This window comes from Ranitomeya imitator, chromosome 3 (genome assembly GCF_032444005.1).
Source record: "Ranitomeya imitator isolate aRanImi1 chromosome 3, aRanImi1.pri, whole genome shotgun sequence".
NCBI classification, from domain to species: domain Eukaryota; kingdom Metazoa; phylum Chordata; class Amphibia; order Anura; family Dendrobatidae; genus Ranitomeya; species Ranitomeya imitator.
The window spans coordinates 539,952,205-539,979,116 of NC_091284.1; the positions used below are offsets into that span (position 1 = coordinate 539,952,205).

Sequence of the window (26,912 nt, forward strand, 5' to 3'; positions counted from 1 at the left end):
TCACGGGTCCCTCGCTTCACATCACCTTTAAATTGACTTGAATATTGATGATGTCATTAATGTTTTGCACTACCTCAGAAGAAGACTTGACTATTTCCAGGGGCCGCTGCTGGTGGGGGAATTACTAAAAATTGTTAACAGGAAGGAGTCTGGAGGGATACTCCGAAACTCCAATCTCAGTCCAGATGATATTATTCGGAGGATCCAGGAGCTGGATGTTATACTGACCCATTCATTATAAAAATATCTTAATCTACCACCCACTGGAAGATCAGGGCTAGTGAAATTTTCACCTACGCTTGGAAGATGAGGCACCTTTACACTTTGGTTCCACTGACTTCCAGTTTCGGTCTCTATATCTTCTCTGGAAAGACGACAGCTTCCTAAAGGTGTTCCTAAAAGTAGGGGTAAACCCTTTAGCGAACCCCTTCTTCCTGTCACTTGCCTTCATGAGGATTTCATCAAGCACGGGGCCAAACAAATACTCACCCCAGCACTGTATGGCACAATTTTGCTTTAGCATGCACATCCCCCTTTCAGCTCTTTATCAAGAGCACTCGGCGGACAGCATTTGACAGGCCAGCAGATCTGGTGGCTAACCGTAATGAATCCACTGAATCATCTTTCAGGTAAGCTGCCCCTCCACGGATTTGTGAGAAGGCGTCTAGCAACCTAGGCAACTCAGACCATATCTGATCCTCCAGCTGGTCCAGCCAGACCATTATGGATCTGGCGGTGTAAGTACTCACAATCGCTGGCTTGAATGCCCCAGCCGATGACTCCCATACCCGCTTCAGGAGCATGTCTGCTTTCTTATCAGATGGATCCTTTAGAAGACCTTTGTCCTCTAGGGGAAGGACTGACCTCTTTGAGGAGGCAACAGCTGCATCAACATGGGGAAATTTAACCCATTCCGCAAGTACGTCATCCTCAAATGGGTATTTCCATTTTGAGGTAAATGGCAGAAATCCTCGGTTATCCTGCTTATCCCAGTCCCTTTTTATGAGGTTTTTCACTATGTCATTGACCAGGAAGTACTTACGATTCCTCTGACACAAGCCAGCAAACATCAGGTCCTGAGCAGACCTGGGTTCCCTATTGTTTGTGATTCCCATTGTGACTTGCCTTAAGGGATCTTTTCCCTAATGAATGACCTCAGATCCCATGTACGCATAGGAGCCTCCTCCTCCAGGGTCTGGCATATGCAAGACTGGCACAGCCTTTTACCATAGTGGTCAGGCAGGGGTACTGTGCACAAAGCACACTGCATGTGCTTAGTTTAAGCTGACTTTTTTACCTGGGAACATAGAGCACAGAAGGGAGATTCAGCTTACCAGGTGACCATACATGCACTCACCATCTGAAGCTGTGCCTCAGCAGGGTACCGATGCAGGTGGGGATCCAGCGCAACATAGGGTACCTAGAAGACTTGAAGAAAAGAGAAATAAACCAGCTCATCCGTGATGCATTAGTTAAACTTCGGGAGCACAGACCCGCTGTGTTTAAACGTGTAAAGTCCAAAAAAAAAAAAAAAAAGAATGTCCAGCTCCACCGAATCCGTGAAGATAAAATTTCTTTATTCACAAACTTGTAGCATAGAGGATACAAACTTCAGCACAAACCATGTGGGTGTGAATCTCAACGCGTTTCTGCAGATTAAGCTCACTTAATCATGATTAAGGGAGCTTAAGTGTTATGATGCAGTGGTCTAGGAGCAACATGGAACGAGCTCTGAAGGAAGTGGTAACTGTACTGACCGCAGTCCCTAAGCTCAACACAACACTAGAAGCAGCCGTGGAATGCTCCTAACTCTCACTATGCATCTCGTCACAGCCTAAGAGCTAACTACCCCTAAAGATAGAAGCAGGAAAACTATCTTGCCTCAGAGAAATTCCCCAAAGGATAGATTAGCCCCCCACAAATAATGACTGAGTGGAGAGGGAAAACGATATACACAGAATTAAACCAGGATGAGCACAGGAGTAGGGTTGAGCGAAACGGGTCGAAAATATTCAAAAGTCGCCGACTTTTGGCAAAGTCGGGTTTCATGAAACCCGACCCGACCCCTGTGTGGGGTCGGCCATGAAGTCGGTGATCTTTTGAATCTAGAATCGGAATTCCGATACCGATTCCCGATATGTTTATATCGGGAATTTGTATCGGAATTCAGATTTAAGTGTAAAATAAAGAATTAAAATAAAAAATATCGCAATACTTACCCTCTGATGCGCCCTGGTACCAACCGGGAACCTTCCTTCCTTAGAAACAGCCTCCCAGGACCTTGCGGTGACGTTCGCGGTGACGTCGCGGCTTGTGATTGGCCGCGCGGCCGCCCATGTGACCGCTCGCGCGACCAATCACAAGCCGCGACGTCACCGAAGGTCCTGGAAGGGCTGATTCTTAGGAAGGAAGGCTGCCGGAAAGAAACAGGGCGCGTCCGAGGGTGAGTATATTCCTATTAGGTATATACTCACCCTCGGACGCGCCCTGCTTGTTTCCGGCAGCCTTCCTTCCTAAGAATCAGCCCTTCCAGGACCTTCGGTGACGTCGCGGTGACGTCGCGGCTTGTGATTGGTCGCGCGAGCGGTCACATGGGCGGCCGCGCGGCCAATCACAAGCCGCGACATCACCGCAAACGTCACCGCAAGGTCCTGGAAGGCTGTTTCTAAGGAAGGAAGGTTCCCGGTTGGTACCAGGGCGCGTCAGAGGTTAAGTATTGCGATATTTTTTATTTTAATTCTTTATTTTACACTAAAATATGGATCGCAGGGCCTGAAGGAGAGTTTCCGCTCCTTCAGACCCTGGGAACCATGGAAACCCAATGCACTGCATTGGGTTTCGGGTTTCGTCCGACCCCGACTTTTTTATAGGATCGGCCGATTTCACTCGACCCGACTTTTGAAAAAGTCGGGTTTCGTGAAACCCGACCCGATCCTATAAAAGTAAATGTCGCTCAACCCTACACAGGAGGCCAGTCTAGCTTGATAGATAGGACAGGATGGAATACTGTGCGGTCAGTATAAAACACTACAAAAATCCACGCAGAGTTTACTAAAAATCTCCACACCTGACTAAAGGTCTGGAGGGTAAATCTGCTTCTCAGAGCTTCCAGCAAGACAGAATTAATTCATACTGATAAGCTGGGCAAACATAGAAAGCGCTGAACGGATAAGTCCACAATCTGTGAACAGAACAGAGCAAGTAAGAACTTAGCTTTGCTGAACTGGTCAGGAAAACAGGGAAATCCAAAGAGATGTGAATCCAACCAGAAACCATTTACAAGTGGCACTAGCTGAAGGAACAGCCAGACCTAAATAGCCGAGCAGAAGAGAAGATAAGTGGAGGCAGCTGATGACAGCTAACTCCAAGGGGCAGCCATACCACTTGAAACCACAAGAGGGAGCCCAAGAGCAGAACTCACAAAAGTGCCACTTACAACCACCGGAGGGAGCCCAAGAGCGGAATTCACAACACTTAAGGTACCTTCACACTGAACGATATCGCTAGCGATCCGTGATGTTGCAGCGTCCTGGCTAGCAATATTGTTGAGTTTGACACGCAGCAGCGATCTGGATCCTGCTGTGCCATCGTTGAAAGTCCAGAACTTTATTTCGTCGCTGGACTCCCACAGACATCGCTGAATGGCCGTGTGTGACGCCGATTCAGCAATGTCTTCACTGGTAACCAGGGCCGCGCTTAGTAACCCGATGTTTACCCTGGTTACCAGTGTAAATGTAAAAAAAAAAAAAAAAAACACTACATACTTACATTCCGGTGTCTGTCGTGTCCCTCGGCGTTCTGCTTCCCTGCACTGTCAGTGCCGGCCGGCCGTAAAGCAGATTACAGCGGTGACGTCACTGCTGTGCATTACGGCCAGCCGGCGCTCTCAGTCAGTGCAGGAAAGCACAGCACCGGGGGACAGACACCGGAATGTAAGTATGTAGTTTGTTTTTTTTTTTTTTTTTTTTTTTTTTACATTAGCACTGGTAACCAGGGTAAACATCGGGTTACTAAGCGCGGCCCTGCGCTTAGCAACCCGATGTTTACCCTGGTTAACCGGGGACCGGCATCGTTGGTCACTGGAGAGCTGTCTGTGTGACAGCTCTCCAGCGACCACACTGCAACGCTGCAGCGATCGGCATAGTTGTCTAGATCGCTGCAGCGTCGCTAAATGTGACGGTACCCTAAGTCTCCAGAAATGCGTTGAGATTCACACCCACATGGTTTGTGCTGAAGTTTGTATCATCTATGCTACAAGTTTGTGAATAAAGAAATTTTATCTTCACGGATTCAGTGGAGCTGGACATACCTAGTAGGTTGCCCCAGTTCACTTTTGCCCTCAGCGGCATCGCTCCCTCTGGATCGACTGCTGCCACTGACTTTGCCTTTTTGCACTGCTCAAGTTACACCAGAACGGGTGGTAGGTGCTCGTCCATATCCCCCACAGAAGACATCTTCACACCACACCGCTGCTGCTGGCTTAAGAAGGTCCGGCCATGCCCCTTCCTGTGACACTTCTCCAATCCCTTTGGAAGTCCAACAGACTCACTTCCGGGTTACGGGCGCTTTACTGCCTCCACATGCCGACGCCAGAAAATGGCCATACGCGGTGCCGGCCTGCTGCTCCGGATGAACGCAGGGAGCCTCATCTTCTCCCGCATGACCCAGGGCGGCACTACCCAGTCCCTGGGATTGTGACATCTACATCAGATGAGGAGGGGGAGTCTGCAGAACACCCCAACGCTGCTTCTGGTGCCCCAGGCTCTGCCGCTCTCACAGACACCGTGCAGAGGCTGATTGGACCCAGGTAAGCTTGCTTCCCACAGGTTCCCATCAGGACAGGAACCCAACTGAGGAGGCAAAGAGGGACAGCCCCCCTTTTTAACCTGTAGGTTCCTGTCCTTATGGTGGGCGGATCCCCTCTCTCGGTGGGTGCTGTCGTGGCAATAGGAAAAAATATATTTGTAAGTTAAATTTGGTGACTAGTTCTCTTTAAAAGACAAATGACACCAATACTTGAGTGGACAAATTCACCAGAATCACTCATTTCAATATCTCTATATTCTCGTTTATAGACGGAGCTATATGTGATGAAATCCTTTTATGATGCCCATATAGTAAGAGGCAGTCTCTTCTAACTGAATTTGATGTCAAATTTATAGTTGAGGATATAATATTCATGCATATCCATGCTGAAGAACAATGTAAAATTTCACAATCAGTTATAAAATCCATGTGCTGTCAATATCACCAGGCTAGTGCAAAGAAGTCAATATCATGCTAAAGAAATGCTTATATAAATCCAATACTACTTCAGATCACTGACTAAAATGGGCTTTGCACATTTCTGAAAAGACTATACAATACTGTAGATTGCAACACCCGTGAATAATACCTTATTTGATGCCAAACTATACATCACATTCACAGAAGTGACTTAGCAGAAGATCAGATGATATTTAGCATTTTCAAGTGACTAAAGATTAACTTTTGAAAACTAGATAGAACATAAAAAAAATTGGGTTAGAAATTCAGCTACAAAAAAATTGAAAGGTGTTTGAGAGTCAAGAAGCAAGCAGTGATAAGGCTTTTGTTTAAAACTTTAATTGTGATAAATGCAATCGTGTCTTGTTAAGCGTAGCAGAGTTTCTAAGTTTAGAAGCAAATTAGCAAGTATGGGATGAGAAGGATGTCTACAGTTTTTTCAGCATAATGAAAGAGGAAAGAAATTCAAATTGCAGTCAGAGTGAATACTATTATTTGTACTTGTATATTATAATCCTGCCTTAATAAGGAAATGGCTAAGGGGAAGATCTAAGAATCCAGATGATTAGAATGTAAAGTATTGAAGTGTATCTAGGTATGGCTAGATAGACTGCAACAGGGAGTATTTTCTAGCAAGGAATGAGACTTTGGCTAAACAAGTTGCAAGAAATTAAATATTGGCACATATGATCATTTATATATAATTAGACTGTAAACAATAGAAATTCTTCCTACACCTTTAGCATGAAAGCAGAATGATGTAGAAGTGAATGGAGTAAATGCATCAGTAGTGTAAACACATGAATTTATTTTTGTCACAGCTCATTAGGCATGTCATCTTTGATTTCTGTATCCTAATGTATACATGTAACCCAAAAATGTAGGTTAAACCCGTTCCGGGGCATAACGATGGCGGCTGCAGAAGGTGCGACAGCAGCCGAGCCAGTGCGAAATGAGAACCCGCTGACACTGGCACATTTTTCAGTTGGATGTGTGTCCAAGAACGCATATTCAGCTGGAATGCACTGCGGCGCAGAGACCTGCTGCCTCCCTCTATAGCAATAAATGCCACTAGCCACTGAGGTCAGCATGCCAGTCACAGGTGACGCATTGCAGTGATGTCATGGGTCACCATAGCATCCACGGCAAAGTGAGCTGCCGGCTCTTGTTACAGAAGAGAATGCCATGTGGCATAGCAGTGGAGGAAGGTGAGAGCAATGTTGTTTTTTTTGTTATTTTATGGGCCAAGAAGCTGGGACATTATGCCAGGAAGGAGCCAGGATGGGAGACATCTATAACTTGATGGGGACAACACTATTGGTTGGGGAATGGGGATTTCACTACTGGTTGGGGAATGGGGACATCATTACTGGTTGGGAATGGGGACATCGTTACTGGTTGGGAATGGGGGACATTGTACCAGGATGGAGGACATTGTATTGCCCCCGGACAGGGGACCATTGTAACAGGATGGGGGAAATATATTGTTGGAAGGGACCAGAATGAGGTCTTTACACCAGGAATGGGGACATTATTACTGGATGGTGCTCAGAATGAGGGATATTATTACTGGATGGTGCCAGGATGGAGGACATCACTACTAGATGGTACCAGGATGGGGGAAATTATATCGGAAAGAGACCAAAAATGGGATATTATTACATGATGGGGTATTATACCAAGAAGGGACCCAGGATATTGGACATTATTACTGGAAAGGGCCCAGAATGGGGACATTTCTACTGAAAGTGACACAGAATGTTGGACATTATTATGGCAAGGAGCCCAGGATAGAGGATGTTATACTATAAATGGTCCCAGGATGAAGAATATCTTACCAGGAAGGAGCCAGAATGGAGAACATCATACAGTACTATGAAGTGTCCCAGGATGGGTGGCATTAGTACATTATGGCAACATTATATTATGAGGGGACACATTTCTTTGTAGGATTTAGAACACTACAAGGGCTAAAATATCTAACCAACATGCAGGTGGGGGAACAGGTCCAAATTTTGCACCCAGATCCATCGGACTGTAGCTGCGCGTTTGAACATGTTGCATATTTTTAATAAACGGTAGGTTATTTTGGTACTTCATTTTTAAATACCTTTTAGTTGATGTAAGCAGAAACAGCATCTCAAGGACATGTTTTCGGTGAGATTTTTCATAGTCTCTCCAATGCCTTCCATTTCATATGCATCTCAAGCTATCATTATAGCAACTGTTTGATCCGTTGTATATGAAAGTAGGATTTCTACTTTTTGTGCAAAACAATAAAAAGATAATATGCCTATAACAGAGGCATATCTAGGGCGGTAGACAGGGCATGTGACCAAGACACAGCCGGCGGGGGGTGCAGTTGGGAGAGCAGGAGAAATATGAAAACACAATATGAGGAAGGGGTGAGTGGGGACAGTATGAGGACTGAAAGGGAAATGTATGCGGACACAGTATGGGGAGTAAGAGGGATGTGTGCGAAGGCAGTATGGAAAGTGAGAGGGTAAATGTATGAGGGAGGGGGAAATGTGAGAGGAGACTATTGAGGGAAATGGGGCAAGGAGCCCGTATGGGGAAAGAAGACTGAGTAGTGTGGGGGGTAACATAGGGGAGCAGTGCAAGAGCACAGTATAGAAGGGGGGTGTGGTAAGGGTACATAATATAGAGACTGAGCCCTATAGGTGGGACCCAGTGTGAAGAGGGGGCAAAGTATGGAAAGGAGGGGGCAGTGTGGAGAGCATGTACCATAAGAGGGACAGTGTGAGGATTATATTTTGTGCAGGAAATATAGTGATTGGCAATTATTTATTCAGGGACTCAGCATAGGGCAGATATTTTTACTCAGCAGCATTATAATGACATTGCTATCTTTAAGGGCATCGCCTGGGGATGTGCTGCACACGACCGGAGAAGATGGAGGTCTGCAGAGAGGGGCTGTGGATGAGAAAAGTCATCATGGCATCTGGACAAGATGAAGAAGGAAAGAAAGATCGACTCCAGTGACAATGCCATCTATCAGGTACCTAGATGTAATTTGTTTTGTAATTCTGACCAATTCTCGTATTTTTATTTATGTTAGAAGCATTAAAGGAGTTGTCCAAGTTTGTGAAGAGTCTGCAGCCTTCTGAATTCTCACAGTGCGTACTGCATTCTCTCAGGATTCTCTCATGCCGGCGATTTTTGTATATGTGGTTACATGCCAACTAGACATTGAGTGATGCCGGAAACGTCTAGTCGAAATGTGCCCAGAAATAAACAACTCGCATACTTGTGCAAGGGAGATTCCTAAAACTGTGCCGTGTGTGTGCTGTGAGAATTTACAAGCCTGCAGCCACCTATAGTGACTGCAGACTTTCATCTCAAATATGAAAAAGCCCTTTAATTATAAAATGAAGCCCTGTAGCCAATCCTAACAGCATGTAATATACTCACTATCAAGATTCAGCTCAGCTTTCAGGTTCAAGCAGTCATCACATGGCTACTTCACCATATGTCATTTTCATATTTATGGTCATGTGACAATGAGCATTTCTTCCTGGTTCTCTCAGTAAACATTGAATTTGATAGAGTAGCTTGCAGGCATGTGACCAAGGCTGGAGTCACAATAAACGTATTAAAAAATTGGTCCCATTCTCATTGTCGAGAGTCGCACGAGTGTAATGCATTGTTTATGCGAGTACAATTCGATTTTTCACACCTAGCATCCGATTTACATCCAAATGCAGTGCGATTGCTATCCAATTGCAATGTGATTTTAACATGAGCTTTTATGTAGAGCAATTCTCTATGTCATTTACACAATTTTCAAAGGAAATATTTTTCAAAACACACACTATATATATTATATACGTATATATAATTAAGCAGCTGCATACAGTAAAATCACAACAGGACCCGACAGGATAGAATAGATGGATTACATACAGAATATAAGCATAGAATAGTTATACAGATGTCAGTGACATATTCAATTGGTACAGTGCGTGTGCAGCTTTTGGAACATGTATTTAATTATTAAAAGATTTTTCTGCAAAAACTGGTTTGCGCTCCAACATCATTTTCTTAACCAGCAGAGGGAAAGCCCAGGGCAGATGTTTATAGGCTTGGAAGAAGTTAATGCCCATGGAGCTTCCCTGGCTATTAATATCAGCTCATAGCTGTATACTTAGCCTTTACTGACTATTAAAATGGGGGACCCCCAAAAAAATTATGTAGGGTCCCCCTATAATTAATAACCAGATTAATAACCAGCAAAGGCTAGGCTGACAGCTGCAGGCTGATGCTAACAGCCTAGGAAGGGGTTATGGATACTGGCCACCACAGGCTAAAACCATCAGCTCTCAGCTGCCCCAGAAAAGGCCCATCTCTAATACATGTCAATTCTGGCACTTAGCCTCACTTTTCCCATTTGCCCCATAGCTGTGGCAAGTTGGGTGAAGGTTGCAGGGGTTGGTGTCACCTTTGTATTGTCATGTGGCATCAAGCCCTGGGGTTAGTAATGGAGAGGTGTCAAAAAAAAGCTCCCATTAGTAACCCCATAGTCAAATTGTAGGAAAAAACACACAGAATAAAGTCATTTGATAGAAAGAATGAAACAGACATCTATAATAAATCTTAATTAAACCATACTTACAACATCACCCATTCCAGAGACACCATTGTCTCCTGCAAAATAATTAAAATGAACAACAATATTACTCACCTGTCCGCAGAGATTATAATTAATTTGTCCCATGACTGTTCAAGATCTGCTACTACATTTAGATGGCAGGCTGTATGGTTGCATTTGTACAACGTTAGTAACTGAATATTTTTTTTTTTTGTGGGTGACGCCTGTATAACCTTGAAGATATGCTCCAAACTTTTTCCAAATCGGATTTTGACTGCTGTATCACAATTGTAAAACCAAATTTTTTTATTATGTGCAACAGCTCTGCACACACAATTTCACCGCCACAAAATTACTATGTGGGAGATGGCGGTTGTATCACGTTTAGCAACATAATTTTTTTTTTTTTATGTACGCTAAATCTGCAGACAGCTTCATATCACTGCCACATAATTACAATGTGGGATATAGTGGGCTGTATCACGTTTACCAACAGAAAAAGATTGCTTTTTTTCATGTGCATGAGCTATGTGGAACAATGTCACCACACCACAAAATGACAAGGTGGGTTATGGCATTGCTGTTTCACATTTACCTAGGGAAAAAATATGATTTAGAATGGTATACTTGTGCATGGAGCATAATGGAAGCAGTGCACAACACACTTATACGACAAATTGCCCTCGTCTTTTTCTGTGGACCTCCATAATGGCAAAAAAAAATATTGCTGGAAGGTCAGTTTCACAGCAACACAGGGCACTACCTAGCAATACTGTCTGACTAAGAAGCAACCGCCTAGCTAACTACCTAAAATCTAGCTGCAAATACTGCCAGTGTCAGGAGCAAACTCTCTTTGCTTTAACAGGGTCAAAAAGGCGTTAAAACAAGATGTCCACTCTTTATATGGAGAGGGACATGTGATTTCAGCAGCCAATGACAAGCCGTTATGTCAGGACATTGTGGATGTTTCCTGAGCCCTGTTTGGCTAGCCACAATGTGCGCACAAAGTTTAAAAAAATGACCGTTTACAAGCATGCCTCTGAGCTCTGAAAACCCCCTACCCTCATCAAACACGCGCCCCACACACTCATGATACACCACCATTATCAAAGTTTACTGTACTCAGCAGATGAATTGCCAGCTTTTCAAAGGACATCGGTGTGTAAAAAATCAGACAGCAGCAGAGTGCTGCATGAGTGTATCTCACCCATTGACTTGCATTGGCGAATCTCGGTGCCAAATGCAGCATGCTGCGATTTCACATGCACGCCGAATACGCCTGAGAGACAAAAATACGCTGATCTGAGCTGCCCCATAGAGTAACACTGGGCCGAGTGCTATGCAATGTTTTATTGCATAGCACTCGGCCATATTGTACGGTAGTGCGACTCCGGTCTATGTGTGCAAATCTCATTTGTGCTTGGGAGGGGAGGGGCATCAAACTGAATTCTTGCCACAGGTGCCAGAAAACCTTTCTACACCTCTGGCCTATGTAATGGAACTCATGAAGCATCGGGAGTGAAACTGGGCACTTATGGCTACAGTACATAAAGAGCATTATATGCATTGAACTATATGCAGTACTCAAACAATTAATTCCATATAGTGTTCTTGTTGTCTACATGTTTAGTCCAATAATTTTTTGCTTAAAGAAAAAGCTTGAAAAAAAATGAGGTGACGTTTATAACAAATAGAAAATGTATCCCATATGCACCTCACTGGAAATCATTGACTTTGTTAAAGAATTTCAATTTATGGCAGAAATATTATATATGAATTATCGTAAAATATGTTAAAATTAACCCGTTAAGTACATTTACATAGTTTGCAGCACAAACTTTTCACAGAATGGAGTACATTCAAACCATTGTGATTGCACGGAGCTGCAGCATTGGCCAAAATGAGAAATACCTGTGATCACGCCCTTTAACTACTAAATTGCAAATGAAATTAGCGCTCTGCCATCCATCAGCTGAGGGATGTCAGTAAATTGCTATGGCAGTTCGTGGCTTGACATTGACCCTATGGTGGCTAGGCTATAGAAAAAAAATAACTGTCAATCACAAAATATTTAAATTGTGTATTTATCACATTAGATGCCCTGATCCATCCCATAACATCTCTCTATTTCCTTCCACATTATTTCTGGTCAAGTTTTGATACAGCACAGTGTTCATGGTGTTAGCACTAGATTGCAGAAGTGCTTGAAGGCTGACTGCTGGTTCATTTCTCGACTTCCCCATTACCAATTGGAAACATTAAATATACCAGTTTTCAGCAATCACAGTGATTGCCATATAAAAGCAGCCAGAGTAACGCCACATTCATATGTTCAATATTTTACAACAGTATTTGTAAGCCAAAATCGGGAGTAGAACAAATAGGGGAAAGGTATAATAGAAACACGTCAGCACATCCATATTCATCACCCACTCTGGGAAGCGACTCAAGGCGAAGAATATAAATAAAAACAACAAACAAAAAAAATGTTTTAAAACAGCTTTGTCATTACAGCAATAAAAATAAATGATTTTATTAATATTTAAATATGGCTTTTGGAAGTTTTGGAAGTAGTAATTGTAAGGCTGCTGTTAATGGTGCAAATGAAAAACCGACTGAGTTTCATCCAGAAAGCTTGGCCATTTTTAAGCCATTGCCATCCTAGTGGCGTCTGTTTTCATACATCAAATTTTTAAAGTCTGCATGATTGAATACGGTTTCCAAGGTTGATAATGGCAATGTATCTTTAAGTATTGTATGCTACACAGATGATTTCTACAAAGTCACATTTATTTTTTTTATACACCCATTGACTTGTACAGTCTAGTAGCATCCAATATCCGGAAGTAGAGTGCTGCAAGTTTTGTTTTTCGTACACTGGGAAAAAAACTGTTATCTTATTGAATTACATTGGCAGCATGGTGTCCAATTTTCACTTGGATATCGCACATCTGTAATATACGCTTTTCAGAACGCGCGTCTCCAATACTAAACAGCATATACATTGAGATAGTCGGGTTTTGTTATTTCAGGAAGCTCGCGCAAACAAAGGGTCAGAACTTTGTGAAGGGAATATGACAGCAAAGAATGAATGTTCAAGAGCTTGGTGCACCCTTGTTATGGACAAACATTTAAGTGCATGTTTCCACTTATTTATTTTCCATCAATCAGCACCCTTATTTGGCTCTATAAATCCAGACCTGTCAATCAAAGAAAAGGGCATTGGGGGAAAGGTGGAGATAGATGGAGAACAATGTAGGAGGGTGCAACATGGTGTGGTCAAACACTTAAAAAAAGCAAGTGGATGGAAGGTGTGATTACCTCCACTTCGTCCTTCTGATATTGACAACTTTGCCTTTATAGAGCCAGACAAAGGAGATAGAGAGAAGACAAGCCTGTGGGAAGGTGTTTGGTCATGGCTTTGTGCACTGAGCACCTGTACTTCATTTGAACAGTCATTCTGTGCTGAGACTCCAATTAGCAGCAAAGCTTGATTGGCCATTGAAAGTATTCAGGTATTTCTACATCCAGTTGAATGTAACATCTTCAGCTTAAATTTAACAAATGATTATATTTAATTAAGGCATCTTATTGCCCTGTAGTAAACACCATAGGCCATCTGCATGCAGCCAGTTCTACTATGTACATTGAGCACTAGACCAAAAGGGTACTCCTTCATTTAGAATAGCAAATTCTAAGTATGCTTGAAATGCTGATCAGCTTACAAAAGCTACATAAGAGTATGTCCTCATGGGGTGAATAAACAGGTATCCCATTCCAGAGTTTCTTCTGAAAAATATGATTACTTTAGTATTAGTGTTCTGAATGAAATGTCATAAAATATCATTACTTACTATGGAAAAAAGCTCAAACTCAAATACAGCTGCCGATATTACAGAAAATTTTCATAAAAGGGTGAAATCATGGCCCCATACACAGAGGAACATCAGCTGAACCCACAGATAATGATGGGTTTGGCCGATAGTTAATAGGTATGGGGACCCCTGACAGATCATCAGTAGAAATAAGGCTCCAGCATGTCCTATTTTGTACTACATATCTTGTCCAGCAGGAAATCTTTCAGGCAGCACAGAAATACTTCAGAGTCAGCTCTTCTGTGTAATCTTATATATAATTGTCTAAGGGTCAATTCCGTCTGTCTGTCCTTCTGTCACAGTTATTCATTCACTGATTGGTCTCGCCAGCTGCCTGTCATGGCTGCCGCGACCAATCAGCGACGGGCACAGTCCGGAAGAAAATGGCCGCTCCTTACTCCCCGCAGTCAGTGCCTGTCGCCCGCATACTCCCCTCCGGTCACCGCTAACACAGGGTTAATGCCGGCGGTAACGGACTGCGTTATGCCGTGGGTAACGCACTCAGTTACCGCCGCTATTAACCCTGTGTGTCCCCAACTTTTTACTATTGATGCTGCCTATGCGGCATCAATAGTAAAAAATATAATGTTAAAAATAATTTTAAAAAAACCTGCTATACTCACCCTCCGTAGTCGCTCGTGCCGGCCGTCATCTTCCGTTGCAGGTTCCGGTGGCAAAGATGGTATGGGAGAAGGACCTGCCATGACGTCAAGGTCATGTGACTGCGACGTCATCACAGGTCCTGCGCGCCTGCGCTAGAAAGACCTACCATGACATCACGGTCATATGACCGCGATGTCATCACAGGTCCTGCGCTCATACCAACCCTGGGACCGGAAGCTGCCGTGGACTACAAGGTGCCCTCGGAAAGAATATGTTTATTTTTTTATTTTTTCACCTGTGACAAACCTGGCTGGGCAATATACTACGTAGCTGGGCAATATACTACGTGACTGGCCAATTTACTACGTGGCTCTGTGCTGTATACCACATCATTGGGCAATATACTACGTGACTGGCCAATATACTACGTGGCTCTGTGCTGTATACTACGTCGCTGTGCAATATACTACGAGGCTCTGTGCTATATACTACGTCACTGGGCAATATACTACGTAACTGGGCAATATACTACGTGGCTCTGTGCTATACACGACGTCACTGGGCAATATACTATGTCACAGGGCAATATACTACGTGGCTGCGCAATATACTACGTCACTAGGCAATGTACTATGTAACTGGGCAATATACTATGTTGCTGCGCAATATACTATGTCACTGGGCAATATACTATGTAACTGGCAATATACTACGTGGCTGGGCAATATACTACGTGGCTGGGCAATATACTACGTGGCTGGGCAATATACTACGTGGCTGGGCAATATACTACGTGGCTGGGCAATATACTACGAAGCTGGGCAATATACCATGTGGCTGGGCAATATACTATGTCGCTGGGCAATATACTACGTGGCTGGACAATATACTACGTGGCTGTGCAATGTATTACGTGGACATGCAGATTCTAGAATACCAGATGCATTAGAATCAAGCCACCATCTAGTAATAATAATAATCATCTTTATTTTTATATAGTGCTAACATATTCTGCAGTGCTTTACAGTTTACACACATTATGATCGCGGTCCTCATTGGGGCTCACAATCTAGATTTCCTATCAGTATGTCTTTGGAGTGTAGGAGGAGACCAGAGTACCCGGAGAACATTCAAACTCCTTGAAGATGTTGTCCTTGGTGTGATTTGAACCCAGGTCCCCAGCGCTGCAAGGCTGCAGTGATAACCACTGAGCCACCGTGCTGCCTGTATACGGGACAATTGGGCAAGATGGTTGATGGCCAAACTATAGTTTGGCTGACAGGAATTTGAAAGTGTATGTCAAATTCTTGTTCTTTTGACATACATGGCCTTAACCAGATCGCTGTATTTTCAGTTTGTGTGTCATCCATGTGGGCAACGAAGAGCATGCTGACCCTTTAATGATCTATTGTCATGTCTGTCAAATTAAGAATTACTTCACCTACATTGATACAGGATCATAAAAGGTATCCTAATCATACTGCAGAGATGTCAACAACGTGATCATGCCACTGCATGCCAGGGCGGGGAATCAAATGATGTTCCATTGACATTCGAATGCTTGAATCTTTATTTGCATTCATGTTTTAAAAAGACAAATACAAATGAATGCATGGAATTTCTAGCCTGCCTATCCCTGCACCTCCACAAAAACGCAAATTCTCACTGAGAGGAGAGGGGGGTGTCAAAGCGCATAGCCAGGAGGGTGGGTGGGGGTCAAACTGAACCCACCATGCTATTATCTTTTTGTCACAAACAGCACTCGGCTGCCCTCCATCGGCAGGACATTTACACAATTAATTGATGATTAATGGAGCAGGCCGGAAGTGGTTTCCACTAAGGCCAGTTCATGGAGAGTGCACGCCCCATTTTTCAGTTTTTGAATATCCACAAAAATTTAAAATAACCAATAAATTTCGTTCAACTTCACAATTGTGTTCCACTTGTTGATTCTTCAACAAAAATTTACATTTGCTCTCTTTATGTTTGAAGCATGATATGTGGGAAAAGGTTGAAAAGTTCCAGGGGACCGAATACTTTCGCAAGGCACTGTATTTATTTATTTGGTTACTGCAGACAGTCCCATCCTCAATAGGGGATTTTAATTAGCTTAGTCACTTCCCAGCCATACCCAATTATCCTCACTTTCCTATGTTAAACATGTGGTCCAACTTCAAGGAGGCTCTTAGATTACCAGCACTGTCTCCTTGAGAGATTCTTTTAAGAGAAGAGGTGGTGAATGCCCTTACTGAAGAAGTGTTGTGGATTTTAATGTTTTCTATGACTGGGGGGTGGGGGGATACATTTCTTTTCACCTTCTTGTTACTGACATTTCTTCCAACCTGTCACGTTAGGCATTGGATCTCTGGTGCCTAATAGCAAATACAGACCTGTGTGAAAGGTGATGCAAATCTTCACCTTTCCTACAATGAAATCCACTGTATTTATTGTTCCACTTCGTTTTTCCCCCACACTTGCAATGATTACGCTTATACTGGGATATATTGGAGCACACGCCAAAATAAGTGTCAAATTTTCTTTAAACTTTAGGTTATTGCAAGTTTGTGTGGTTTTAGAGAGAGAAGGAAAGGAAAAAAAATGTTCTGTTTTCATATATTTCAATACATAATAGCATTTGGATTTGATCCAGACGAGGAACAGTTTTTGTAAAATAATATTCCACTTTGAAATTAATTCTGCAGAGGGGGATCTGAGTGAGAAAATGAATATCTAAGTGTCACACTTTTAGCAGCTGTAGAGCCATTAAGTATCACCTTAAATTAAACTGCATGATGAGAGAAAATAGCAAGTGACAAAAGGATACTGTAGCTTTCCAGAGATGACAGGGCCAACATCTGCCAAGGGCTGCTTTTATCAGAGTAAGTGCTAAATAATATCTGCAGCAATATGAAAAACATGAAATTAACAAATTATTTATGCACAGAAAATTAATTTTCATCAGAGTAATCGCCACAGCATAATCATAAGCTCTACACTCATCAACATTGTAAATAGGCATTTCAAACTATGAAAACAAACAGTGTCCTATTCTAATGCATCATTGCTACTTAGCTTGTACATATAGGCACCTCGGCTGGCAACAGACACAAAAAAGAAACATTTTTCAGCTTAAATTGGTTGGACATAGCCTATTCTGTAGCTTAAATCAAGAGAATTCGCCGCACACTCTACTCGTAAGATGATGCAAAAAAAGGAAATTTATTTATGTGGTCACACACAACATTCGTAGAGCAGAGAAGAGAAAAACGTATACGAGCGACTCTATTCGACATTTCGACCGATCTCCGGTCTTATTCAATATGCCGCCTTATGCTGAGATCGCGGAGAATAAATTGGCGTGGGCTGCCGTGCAATTTTCTCCGCCAGAGTAGTAAAGCCAGTGACTGAGGGCAGATATTAATAGCCTGGAGAGGGTCCATGGTTATTGGCCCCCCCCCCCTGGCTAAAAACGTCTGCCCACAGCCACCCCAGAAATGGCACATCTGGAAGAATTTTTTCCGCGATTTAACCCTTTAATGTAACAGAGCTCCCAAATTTTGCACATACACACTGCTAACATTAGTAGTGTGGAATATGCAAAAAAAAAAGGGATATGAGACGGTTTACTGTATGTAAACCATGTCTCATATCATGTCGGGTTTGTGAAGGAGATAGGAAAAGCCGGTAATTGAATTACCGGCTTTTAAGCTATCTAGCGCTGTATAATAATATATATATATATATATATATATATATATATATATATATACACACATACAGTATATATGTTTTTACGATTATTTGAGCACATGGATCCATTGTATATCCGTATGTCGGTTTTGCAAGCCTGCGAGAAAATCTCGCAGTACGGATGCCATACGGATTACATACGGAGGATGCCATGCGCAAAATACGCTGACACACCCTGCCTACAGATGACATACGGATCACTATTTTGGGGACTTTTCTGCGTATTTCGGCCATAAATAACGGACCGTATTTTCATACGCTGAGTGTGACGCCGGCCGAATATTAACACCTTGAATCTAACTTGTATAACAAACACCTTAACTGATACACCCGTTCATACTTCACTCAACAATACACATATGGTTAAATAAAGAGATAAAGAAAACCCAATGAGACCAGTATTGGGAATCAAAAATATTTTTACTAACAGAAATAAAAAATGTACAATTTTTTATTTTAAAAAAGGAAAAATTATTAATTACTTTCAGATTCTGTGGGAGGGAGTAACATTGGGGACCAGGGGGGTGTCAGACTGTGATGGTAGGTTAGGAGTGGTTGGGGAAGTTGTTACAGGGGAAGTATAAGACAATTGGAGGATTGGGTCAGACACATTGGGGGTACACACATTGGGAGAAAAGGGCAGATTAGGAGTGGAAAACAAGTTGGAAGGGATTGACACATTGGAAGTAAATGAACGAAGTGAAGGTGTGGACAGACTAAAAAACAGACACATTAGGAGGTATGGGTTGAGGGGGTGCATGTAATACTTTTTTCCCGGTTTTTCTCCTCTGGGACTGGGTTTTTGCTGCTTTTTTCCCTGGTGCTGCGTTGGTGTAGGAGAAGTGTGGGCTGCTGCACTCAGCACAGTGATGGAACAGGACAGCTGGGCTGCTGCATTCGGCTATGTGGTGGTGGATGTGGGTGCCTGGGCTGCTGCACTCAGCTGCATGGTGAAGCTGGGTATTCTTGGCAATGTCATAATGTCCAGCGGTGGTGATGGTGGTAGACAAGTCCCTTGGCGAGTCGGTGCTGGTGGATTCTGCCACAGCTGCTGTCCTTTAGCTTGTTGCCCTGTAGGAAAACAACTTTTTGCCTGCTGCTGATATCCGGACCGCTGCATGGCCTCGGTATAAGCATCCAGACAGGCCTTCATCACAAATAGCTGGAGAGCAGGACTAAGGTTTCCCATTCATATAGTGGAAAAATAATGTTGCGCCGGTCTATTAACACTAGAAGTCCCAGAGAGGGGTCATTTAACGTTTCTACCTTTGGAACCCAGAGATGGGTCGAATGACATGAAGGATTTTAGCTAACATCTTCTAATCACAGTTTTTTGTGTTGGCCATTACTGTCGCACCACAGGAGGAGGTTGTTTCCATTGAGTTTAGCCATTTAGTTTCTAGTTCGTTCTATTCAGTTTATTGTATTTGATAATATAAAGACTATACATATTGTATTTAGTTTCGTTTTATTTGAACAAAAAAGCACTTAAACAATGAATTATTTTTTATATATATTTTAAATCGAGAACTAGAAATTTTAGAGCAAGGTACAACTGTGAGTAATGACCAGTTGCATGTGTCTAAGGCCTCAAGCACACTAGCGAAAAAAATCGCACGAAAATCACACAAGAGGACTGAAATTTCAGTGTGAAAAATATACAAAAGAACAACTGTTATTTGTTTCCATGCTTTTTATTTTTGTTATAAAAATAATTTAAAAAAATACAAGGAATAAAACAATTCCACACATATTTACAATAGGCTGCAGTGGGAGGCTGCGTGTGCGTGTGTGAGTGGCATGTCCTTCTTGTGTGACTAGTATTTCAGCATTCACTCAGCAGTCTGTCTGCACTGTCGGAACATACCTGGCACTGCCTGGGTATGTCCCTGGTACATTTGCCACACGTGTATTTGTAGCAGTCAACACATCTCTCAGTTGCACAATTGTTCGTGCATCGATGGTTGACCTGACACTTCACCCTTTTGCCAGGGCTGGGTGTGGAAGGTTGTTGCTGAAAGAGTTTCTCCTTGCGTGCCTTCTTTTCAGTCACATGAGAGCCACCTAACTCTTTTGCAAGCTCAACCAGGAAGTCCACCCGTCTCTCCTGCACCCCAGTGCATGCCTGATAAAGAACATGAGCATTCAGTGCTGCCATGTGAATCATGTTGTAGAAAACGGCGACTGGCCATATCCGTGTTCTTGCACGCATGCTGTACTCCCACACCATTTGGTCCATTACATCCACACCGCACTTTGTGTGGTTGTTTTGGGTGACCGTGTTTGGCTTCCTTTTGTTGGTATCCTCAGTCTCAACCACGCTGTGCATGCTGCTGAGAATGTAGATGGCCTTCTTTCGTTTGGGTGCATACACTGACAGTGTGGCACCAGTGGTTGAAAACACCTGAGTGGTGAATTCAGTGCAGTCAATCTGTCAAGCAGATTGAGGAATTTCCTGGCGACTCTTGTTGACTATGCCGAGGATAGTTGTTTTCCGGCTAAGCAGTCATTGTGCAAGTGACAATGATGTAAAGAAATTGTCTGTGGTTACAGTTCTGCCTTTTTCCCTGAATGGTTCCATCAGCCTCATCACTAAAAGTTTCAGTCTCTCCCCGCTGGGATTACTGGGGTCCTTGCCAAGATATGGGAGGACATTACAGATGTACTTTAATTTCAAGTCGCAAGCCACCCAAAACTTGATGCCAAACTTGTCTGGTTTTGCTGCAATGTATTGCAGAAAACAGCAGTGAGTCTTTGACGGGAAAAGCTGTTCATCAATAGTGATGTGTCGACCAGGGTTGTAGGATGCGATGCAGTTGGTGACAAACTATCTTCACACATCGAAGATTGCAGCAAACTTATCGGTCTCCACTCACTCACTGCGTGTGAACATTTCATCAAAGCATAGTTGTTGCATGATGTCTTGGATGTGGTTTCGGGTCATAGTTGCAATGATCCTTGGGTTTGCCAGGTTTGCTGACCAGCTGTCACGTAGTGATGGAACCTTTGTCACCCCTCACAAGATAATAACTGAAATAAATGCCATTAGTTCCGGGAGACCCATGAACCAATCCACCTCCTCTGTGTGACGTGCATGTTGAGTAGTCCATTCTTGAATGCTATGAAGCATGTCAAGAGTGATAAAACAGAGGAAGCTCTGAAAGCAACTCCGGACACTTCGTCTGGCCTTAGCACTTGGCTCTCCATCTGTAGGGAACGGTTCTATTGGGGTGAAATGGAGACGTTTCCCCACTTGTACTTGACGCCACACTGTACCATCTTTTGCAGTCTCTGTCGGGTCACTCGCCAACTGAGCTCTCTTTTTTGGTAGAGGAGGAGTCTCCTCATCTGCAAGATAAAAAATTTCAAATTAACATTATGTTTTGGTTCTAAATAAGGCTAGGTTCACATTTGAGAGAATTTCAGTTCCCAGTGAATCCAGTAGGGAACTTAGAAATTTTCTCAGCCTCCGCATGGTCCCCAAATGCGGGAGAGCGGGGAATGTGGTCCCTAGCAACCCGCTGTGTTTACTGGTTACCAGCTACACAGCAGGCTGCAGGAGTGCGATTCGCACCCCTGCATCCCCCCGCACAGAGAACTCCTCAAGATGCGTTCCCTGAGGAGGGGGGATGCAGGGGTGCGAATCACACTCCTCGCAGCCCGCTGTGTAGCTGGTAACCAGTAAGCACAGTGGGTTGCTAGGGACCACATTCCCTGCTCTCCCGCATTTGGGGAACATGCGGAGGCTGAGAAAATTTCTAAGTTACCTGCTGGATTCGCAGGGAACTGAAATTCTCTCAAATGTGAACCTAGCAAAAAGATAGTCAGGAAATAAAAACAGGTTATTTGAAAAATCTAACCTGAAGACAGCTCAGAGTCCGAATCTGGTTGAATGACTATGTCTTCTCCATCTGAGTCAGAAGGGTTGGTGTTGCCAGGATCAGTTCCAATGCCTGTTGAATGGTGTGCCTTCTCTGCATTTAGTTTCTTGTGAACAAAATAGGTGAATAGGTGAAGCAGTCACCTATTTATCCCCCACAGAACAAAAGGCTGCATGCAAATTTGTTAAGGTGGGGGCTGGGGGGTGTGATCAGACACACTCAGGAGCAGCTTACATTCTTTTGTTTACACTCTCTTACAAGACCTTTGTTGAGGTGGATCAATACAATTGCCCCCTGCAGATTCCTGGGGCAATGGCCACATTTACAAATGAAAGGATGCTAATTGGAGCCATCAGAGTTGTCAGTTTGGACCAAGGGTCATTTGACTCTCTTTCAGGACTTCAGGGGGGAGCTCGAAATTTCTGGGACTTCTAGTGTTAAGGTCGCCTTCCAGGCGGTCAAGGCATTTGTGGACTTCCTGGAACAGTGTGCTCACATGAGTGAACCCACTCTCCATCCTAGCCACAACCACCTTCATCCCAGCTTAAGTGAATAAACTCGGGCATGAATGACCTCTCCCAAGCCCTCTGCCACTGCCGAGCAGACCCAAGTAAAGCAGAGGCAGAGAGTGGGTGAATGGAAAACCAGAAGGATCGACTTCCTGTTACCCAGCCTGTGAAGCCTGCCTGGCTGCAGCATCACTGGTGGATGGATTGGGATTGTGCCGGTTCGTTGGCTGGTCGATGATGGGCCGCTCTAACAGAGGAAAATCCAGGTTCTACAGTGCTGCTCCAAGTTCTGTGTGGAAATGAAATTAAAAAAAGATTATAAAAAATAAAAAATTAAATAATAGTGAAAGACAACAAAAAAGATACTCATGTTTGCTGAGCAAGCGCTGGCATCAGAAAAGAAAGCTCTTTATGATGCTTGTATTTTCTTAGTTTTCGCGGAGCACCACTACGAACCTGAATCTCCTCTCTCATGTCCTTATTGAAGCGATCCTTCATCGAATGCCAACAAACTTGTTAAAAGACCGCAAAATTTACAAAAAAACAGAGGAGGTCAAAATAGCTATACTTACTAAAATCCTTTCTGACTTTTGGTGTCACATGGTCCCAATCATCCATCAGCGATCTGGCCACTTCTTCCCAGTGTTGTCGGATCAAGACAGAGTCAGAGTGATTCCGATCACGGGGGTCCCACAACGCTGCTTGCTCTTGCACAGCTTGAATCAGTAGGTCATTTTTTATGTCATGTTGTGGAACCTATAGATGAAATACAGAAAAATAATTTGTTAGTAAAAATGACAACAAATTCAATAACTCTGGTAAAGGATACTTACACCCTGTCTTTCCTCCTCAGCAACTTGAGGCTGACGACCCTGGGAAGAATCATTTCCACTTGACTGCTTCTGCTCTTCTTCAGTGTCAGGTACCTGTAAAGAAAATACATGATTTAACACATGTCTAGTATTGACAGTCAATACATACCAATCAGTAAATCAAATGTGATTACATAATCAGTGTTATGGGAACTTTCAGAACACCTTCAGTGGAAGACATGTTGAGCAGGCAGCAGTCAAGTGAAACACTAGAGAAAAAAAAGACAAATGTATCTTGTTAAAAGCAAAACACAATTTAGCAAAAAAAATAAATAATATATATATATATATATATATATATATATGGACACCAGTACTTACATTACAGGTAGTAGTCCAAGCACACAGCAGACAGGCACCACACAACAGGAACTGCAGCACAGCACCCGGACAGACTGAAGAACAGCACCGGAACCAATACAGCAGCACTGGGACCAAGACAGCAGCACTGGGACCAAGACAGCAGAACCTAATCTACAAGGAATGGAAAAAATTCTGTGCAGAGTAAAGAGTTCAAAGACAGAAAGACATTTTCACATCTTCAATACTTACATATAGACGGCGGCACTGAGACCGAGACGGAAGCACTGGGACCAAGACGGAGGCACTGGGACAAAGACAGCGGCACCGGGATGGCAGCAACAAACAGTCTAGAAGCAACAGAAAAAAAACATAAGTACAGAGTACAGAATGCTGTGAGACAGACAGACCTTTTCAAAGTCTCTATTCTTACATCCAGAGTCTTGTGCCTTCTTCCAATGTCCTGTGGCCGCATCAAGAGTCTTGAGAGTAATGGACTTCCTGTCTCCTGGCCCCATTTTATACAGCTGGCAATTTTCAGGTAGTTACATCATTGCCAAGGCAAAATTATTCAGAAATACGCATGCGTATCGAACGCAAGCGTACGCATGTCCTTTCCATTCCCAAAGACCGTAATGCATTTTTTTGGTGCAATCATCCGCAATTGTATGCATGCGGACGATTAAGCAATATTTGCTGACTCAAAACATGCAACATGCATCTCCAAATGATGCATGTGTACACATCCACAAGCGAATGCATGCAAAAACATGTCACTGCATACACAACAGTTAAAGATATGTACGCATGACGCATGCGGATCGTATCCTGCGCACACAGATGCAAATGTGAACCCGGCCTTAGCCATTAATTGAAAATAACAGTTGTCCACCTCTGTTCAAGTAGACTTTTTTCTTCTTATGAATTCCAGAAATTTGGAGGCAACAAGCTTTTTGCTTCAGCAATCTATAAATAAGGAGGATGGACCCTCAAACCAATAGGCATGTTTAGAAGCCCCAGTCTCTGTTTAACCAACAAGTAAAGTAGCACTTTGTAGTAGAGATGAATGAAAATTTCAAGGTTCTGTTTTGATCGGCGAACATCCTAATATTAGCACATCATGTACGCTGAACGGTTCAACAAACAAATCCGAACCACATTGACTTCAGTGGGAGGCAAAACCAACTGCATAGACAACATCTTTAGTGGGGCCAAAAAGCAGCCAAAACGGCTAAAATTAAGGGCAGACACCAGAAAATTGGCATCAAATGATTCATCAATTGCACTATAAATAATAAAAAACATGGATGTGAGGTGGCCAGGGTGGTAGTCATGGCAAGGGGCTACTGTTAATTCACACCCTTGCTCTCCCGGGCTCTGCAGTCCCAATACTTCTGTGCCCACTTTCCTGTTCTGGTTCTTCATTGGGAGATGAAAAAGGTTCCAGTGTCCAAACCTGATCTTATCTGTAGGCCCCGGATTCTCCAAAGGATACCGTTGACAGTAGTGGTGGCCAACCGCATTTTGCTTTTCCCAAACGTCTTTTGCTTTTCCGTATTGTGTGGCCCTCTGGCCTATTCTGCCTCCTTCTAAATCACTCTCCAGCAATAACTTGATGTTGCAACTATAATACACTGCTTTCTACAGCTAAGACTAACTGACTGAAAATCAAGAAGTCTTCGCTTTAAAAACTTACCCACTTCTCCCACACTCAAATTGTTCATAGAATAGTTGAACAGTTTCATAACCGCGCTACACATTTTCTCTCTCTATTGTGTCCCCAACTATACTGCCCGGAATCCTAATCTATACCAAATGCTAATCATACATCTTTCTTTATGTTAGATTCAACAAAGATTATGCATTTACATCAATAAGGAACTTTGGTACCTATAAAGTTTCATACAACACAAAAGGAATGTTATTTTCATAAGCCCAGATTATAAACAGTTTATCTTAAAACAAGGGAGAAGCGCGTGACCATTCAGGTCACCCTCTTACTTAGGTTCCCCTTTATGTTTGATAACCAGCCAGGCAAAACAGACAGCTGCGGGCTACAACCCTCAGCTGTCAGCGTTAGCATGGCTGGTTATCAAGAATAGAAGGGTTCTCTAGCTTTATTACAGTAAAAAAAAGGCATGGAGTCTCCCCATTTTTGACAACCAGCCAAGCTAAAGCTGACAGCTGAGGGCTGGTATTCTCAAGCTGGTAAGGAGCCATGGATTAATTTAGATTCATTAAAGGACACAGTGTAATTCTTTCAATGAAAGGACTTCATACTTGCTGTGTGCTTATTTTCAATAAAACTATAGTATTAGTAATGGTTAGGCATCTTCTAAACTCCTCTCCATTACTAAGCCATGGTCTTGATGTCACCAGACATCAACCCCACTTGCCACCACCGAGCAAGTAGGAAGAGCCGGGCAAAGTTCCTATTAGGCCTATTTAATAGCTGCAAATTTTCTTGGGAGGCTGTGGTCTGCTATTTTTAGGCACGGAGAGGCCAATATCCATGGCCCCTTACCAGCCTGAAAATACCAGCCCTCAGCTGTATGCTTTAGGGGGGACATCATGCCAGTTTTTTTCAATTACTTATTTAAATAATTATAAAACATGATGTGGGGGCTCTCTCTCTCTTCTTGATGCCTTGCTGAAGCTGACAGCTGAGGGTTGCAGTCTGCAGCTGTCAGCTTTGCCTGGCTGGTTATCAAAAAAGCAAGAAGGAACACCATGAATTTTTTTTAATTATTTATATTGCAGGCGGCGGCTGATGAATACTCCCATTAGCCGCTGCCTGCTTTTGCTGTTAACGGTTGAATAGAACTTGTAACATTCTCCCCTGCTAGCACTGACTGCAGTACATGCAGTGTACAGTGATGAGAGCTTTCTTCAGTACCTGGCAAGCAATACCGCTGATTCCCAGGTGCCGATACATGTCACACTGATGACACAGGGATGTCATCAGTGTGCATGTGTGGATCATTCTGCCGCCTGTGATGCAACTGGAAACACTGATGTCTGAAAAAGCCCTTAGTGAACTCAATGATTTACCAAACTTTGGTGGACTTTGTGCAACGTTTGTGACAAACTTTAGATTGGGGAACATTTTATTAATAATAATAATAATAATAATAATCTTTATTTATATAGCGCCAACATATTCCGCAGCGCTTTATAGTTTAACAGTTTCAAACACAACAGTCATAGGTAACAATGTTAACAATACAGTAATAAAGCAAAATAAGACA

General features: G+C 43.1%; 1 protein-coding gene across 3 annotated transcripts in view; it reads right to left on the reverse strand.

Annotated features, from left to right (window-relative positions):
- OCA2 (OCA2 melanosomal transmembrane protein) overlaps window positions 1-26,912 on the reverse strand; it is an 809,946-nt gene that overhangs the window by 292,889 nt on the left and 490,145 nt on the right. For all 3 annotated transcript variants that reach the window (XM_069757832.1, XM_069757833.1, XM_069757834.1), the window contains one exon: window positions 17,177-17,249. In XM_069757832.1, the coding sequence (XP_069613933.1) occupies window positions 17,177-17,249 (73 nt within the window). The remainder of the gene's footprint in view (window positions 1-17,176; window positions 17,250-26,912) is intronic.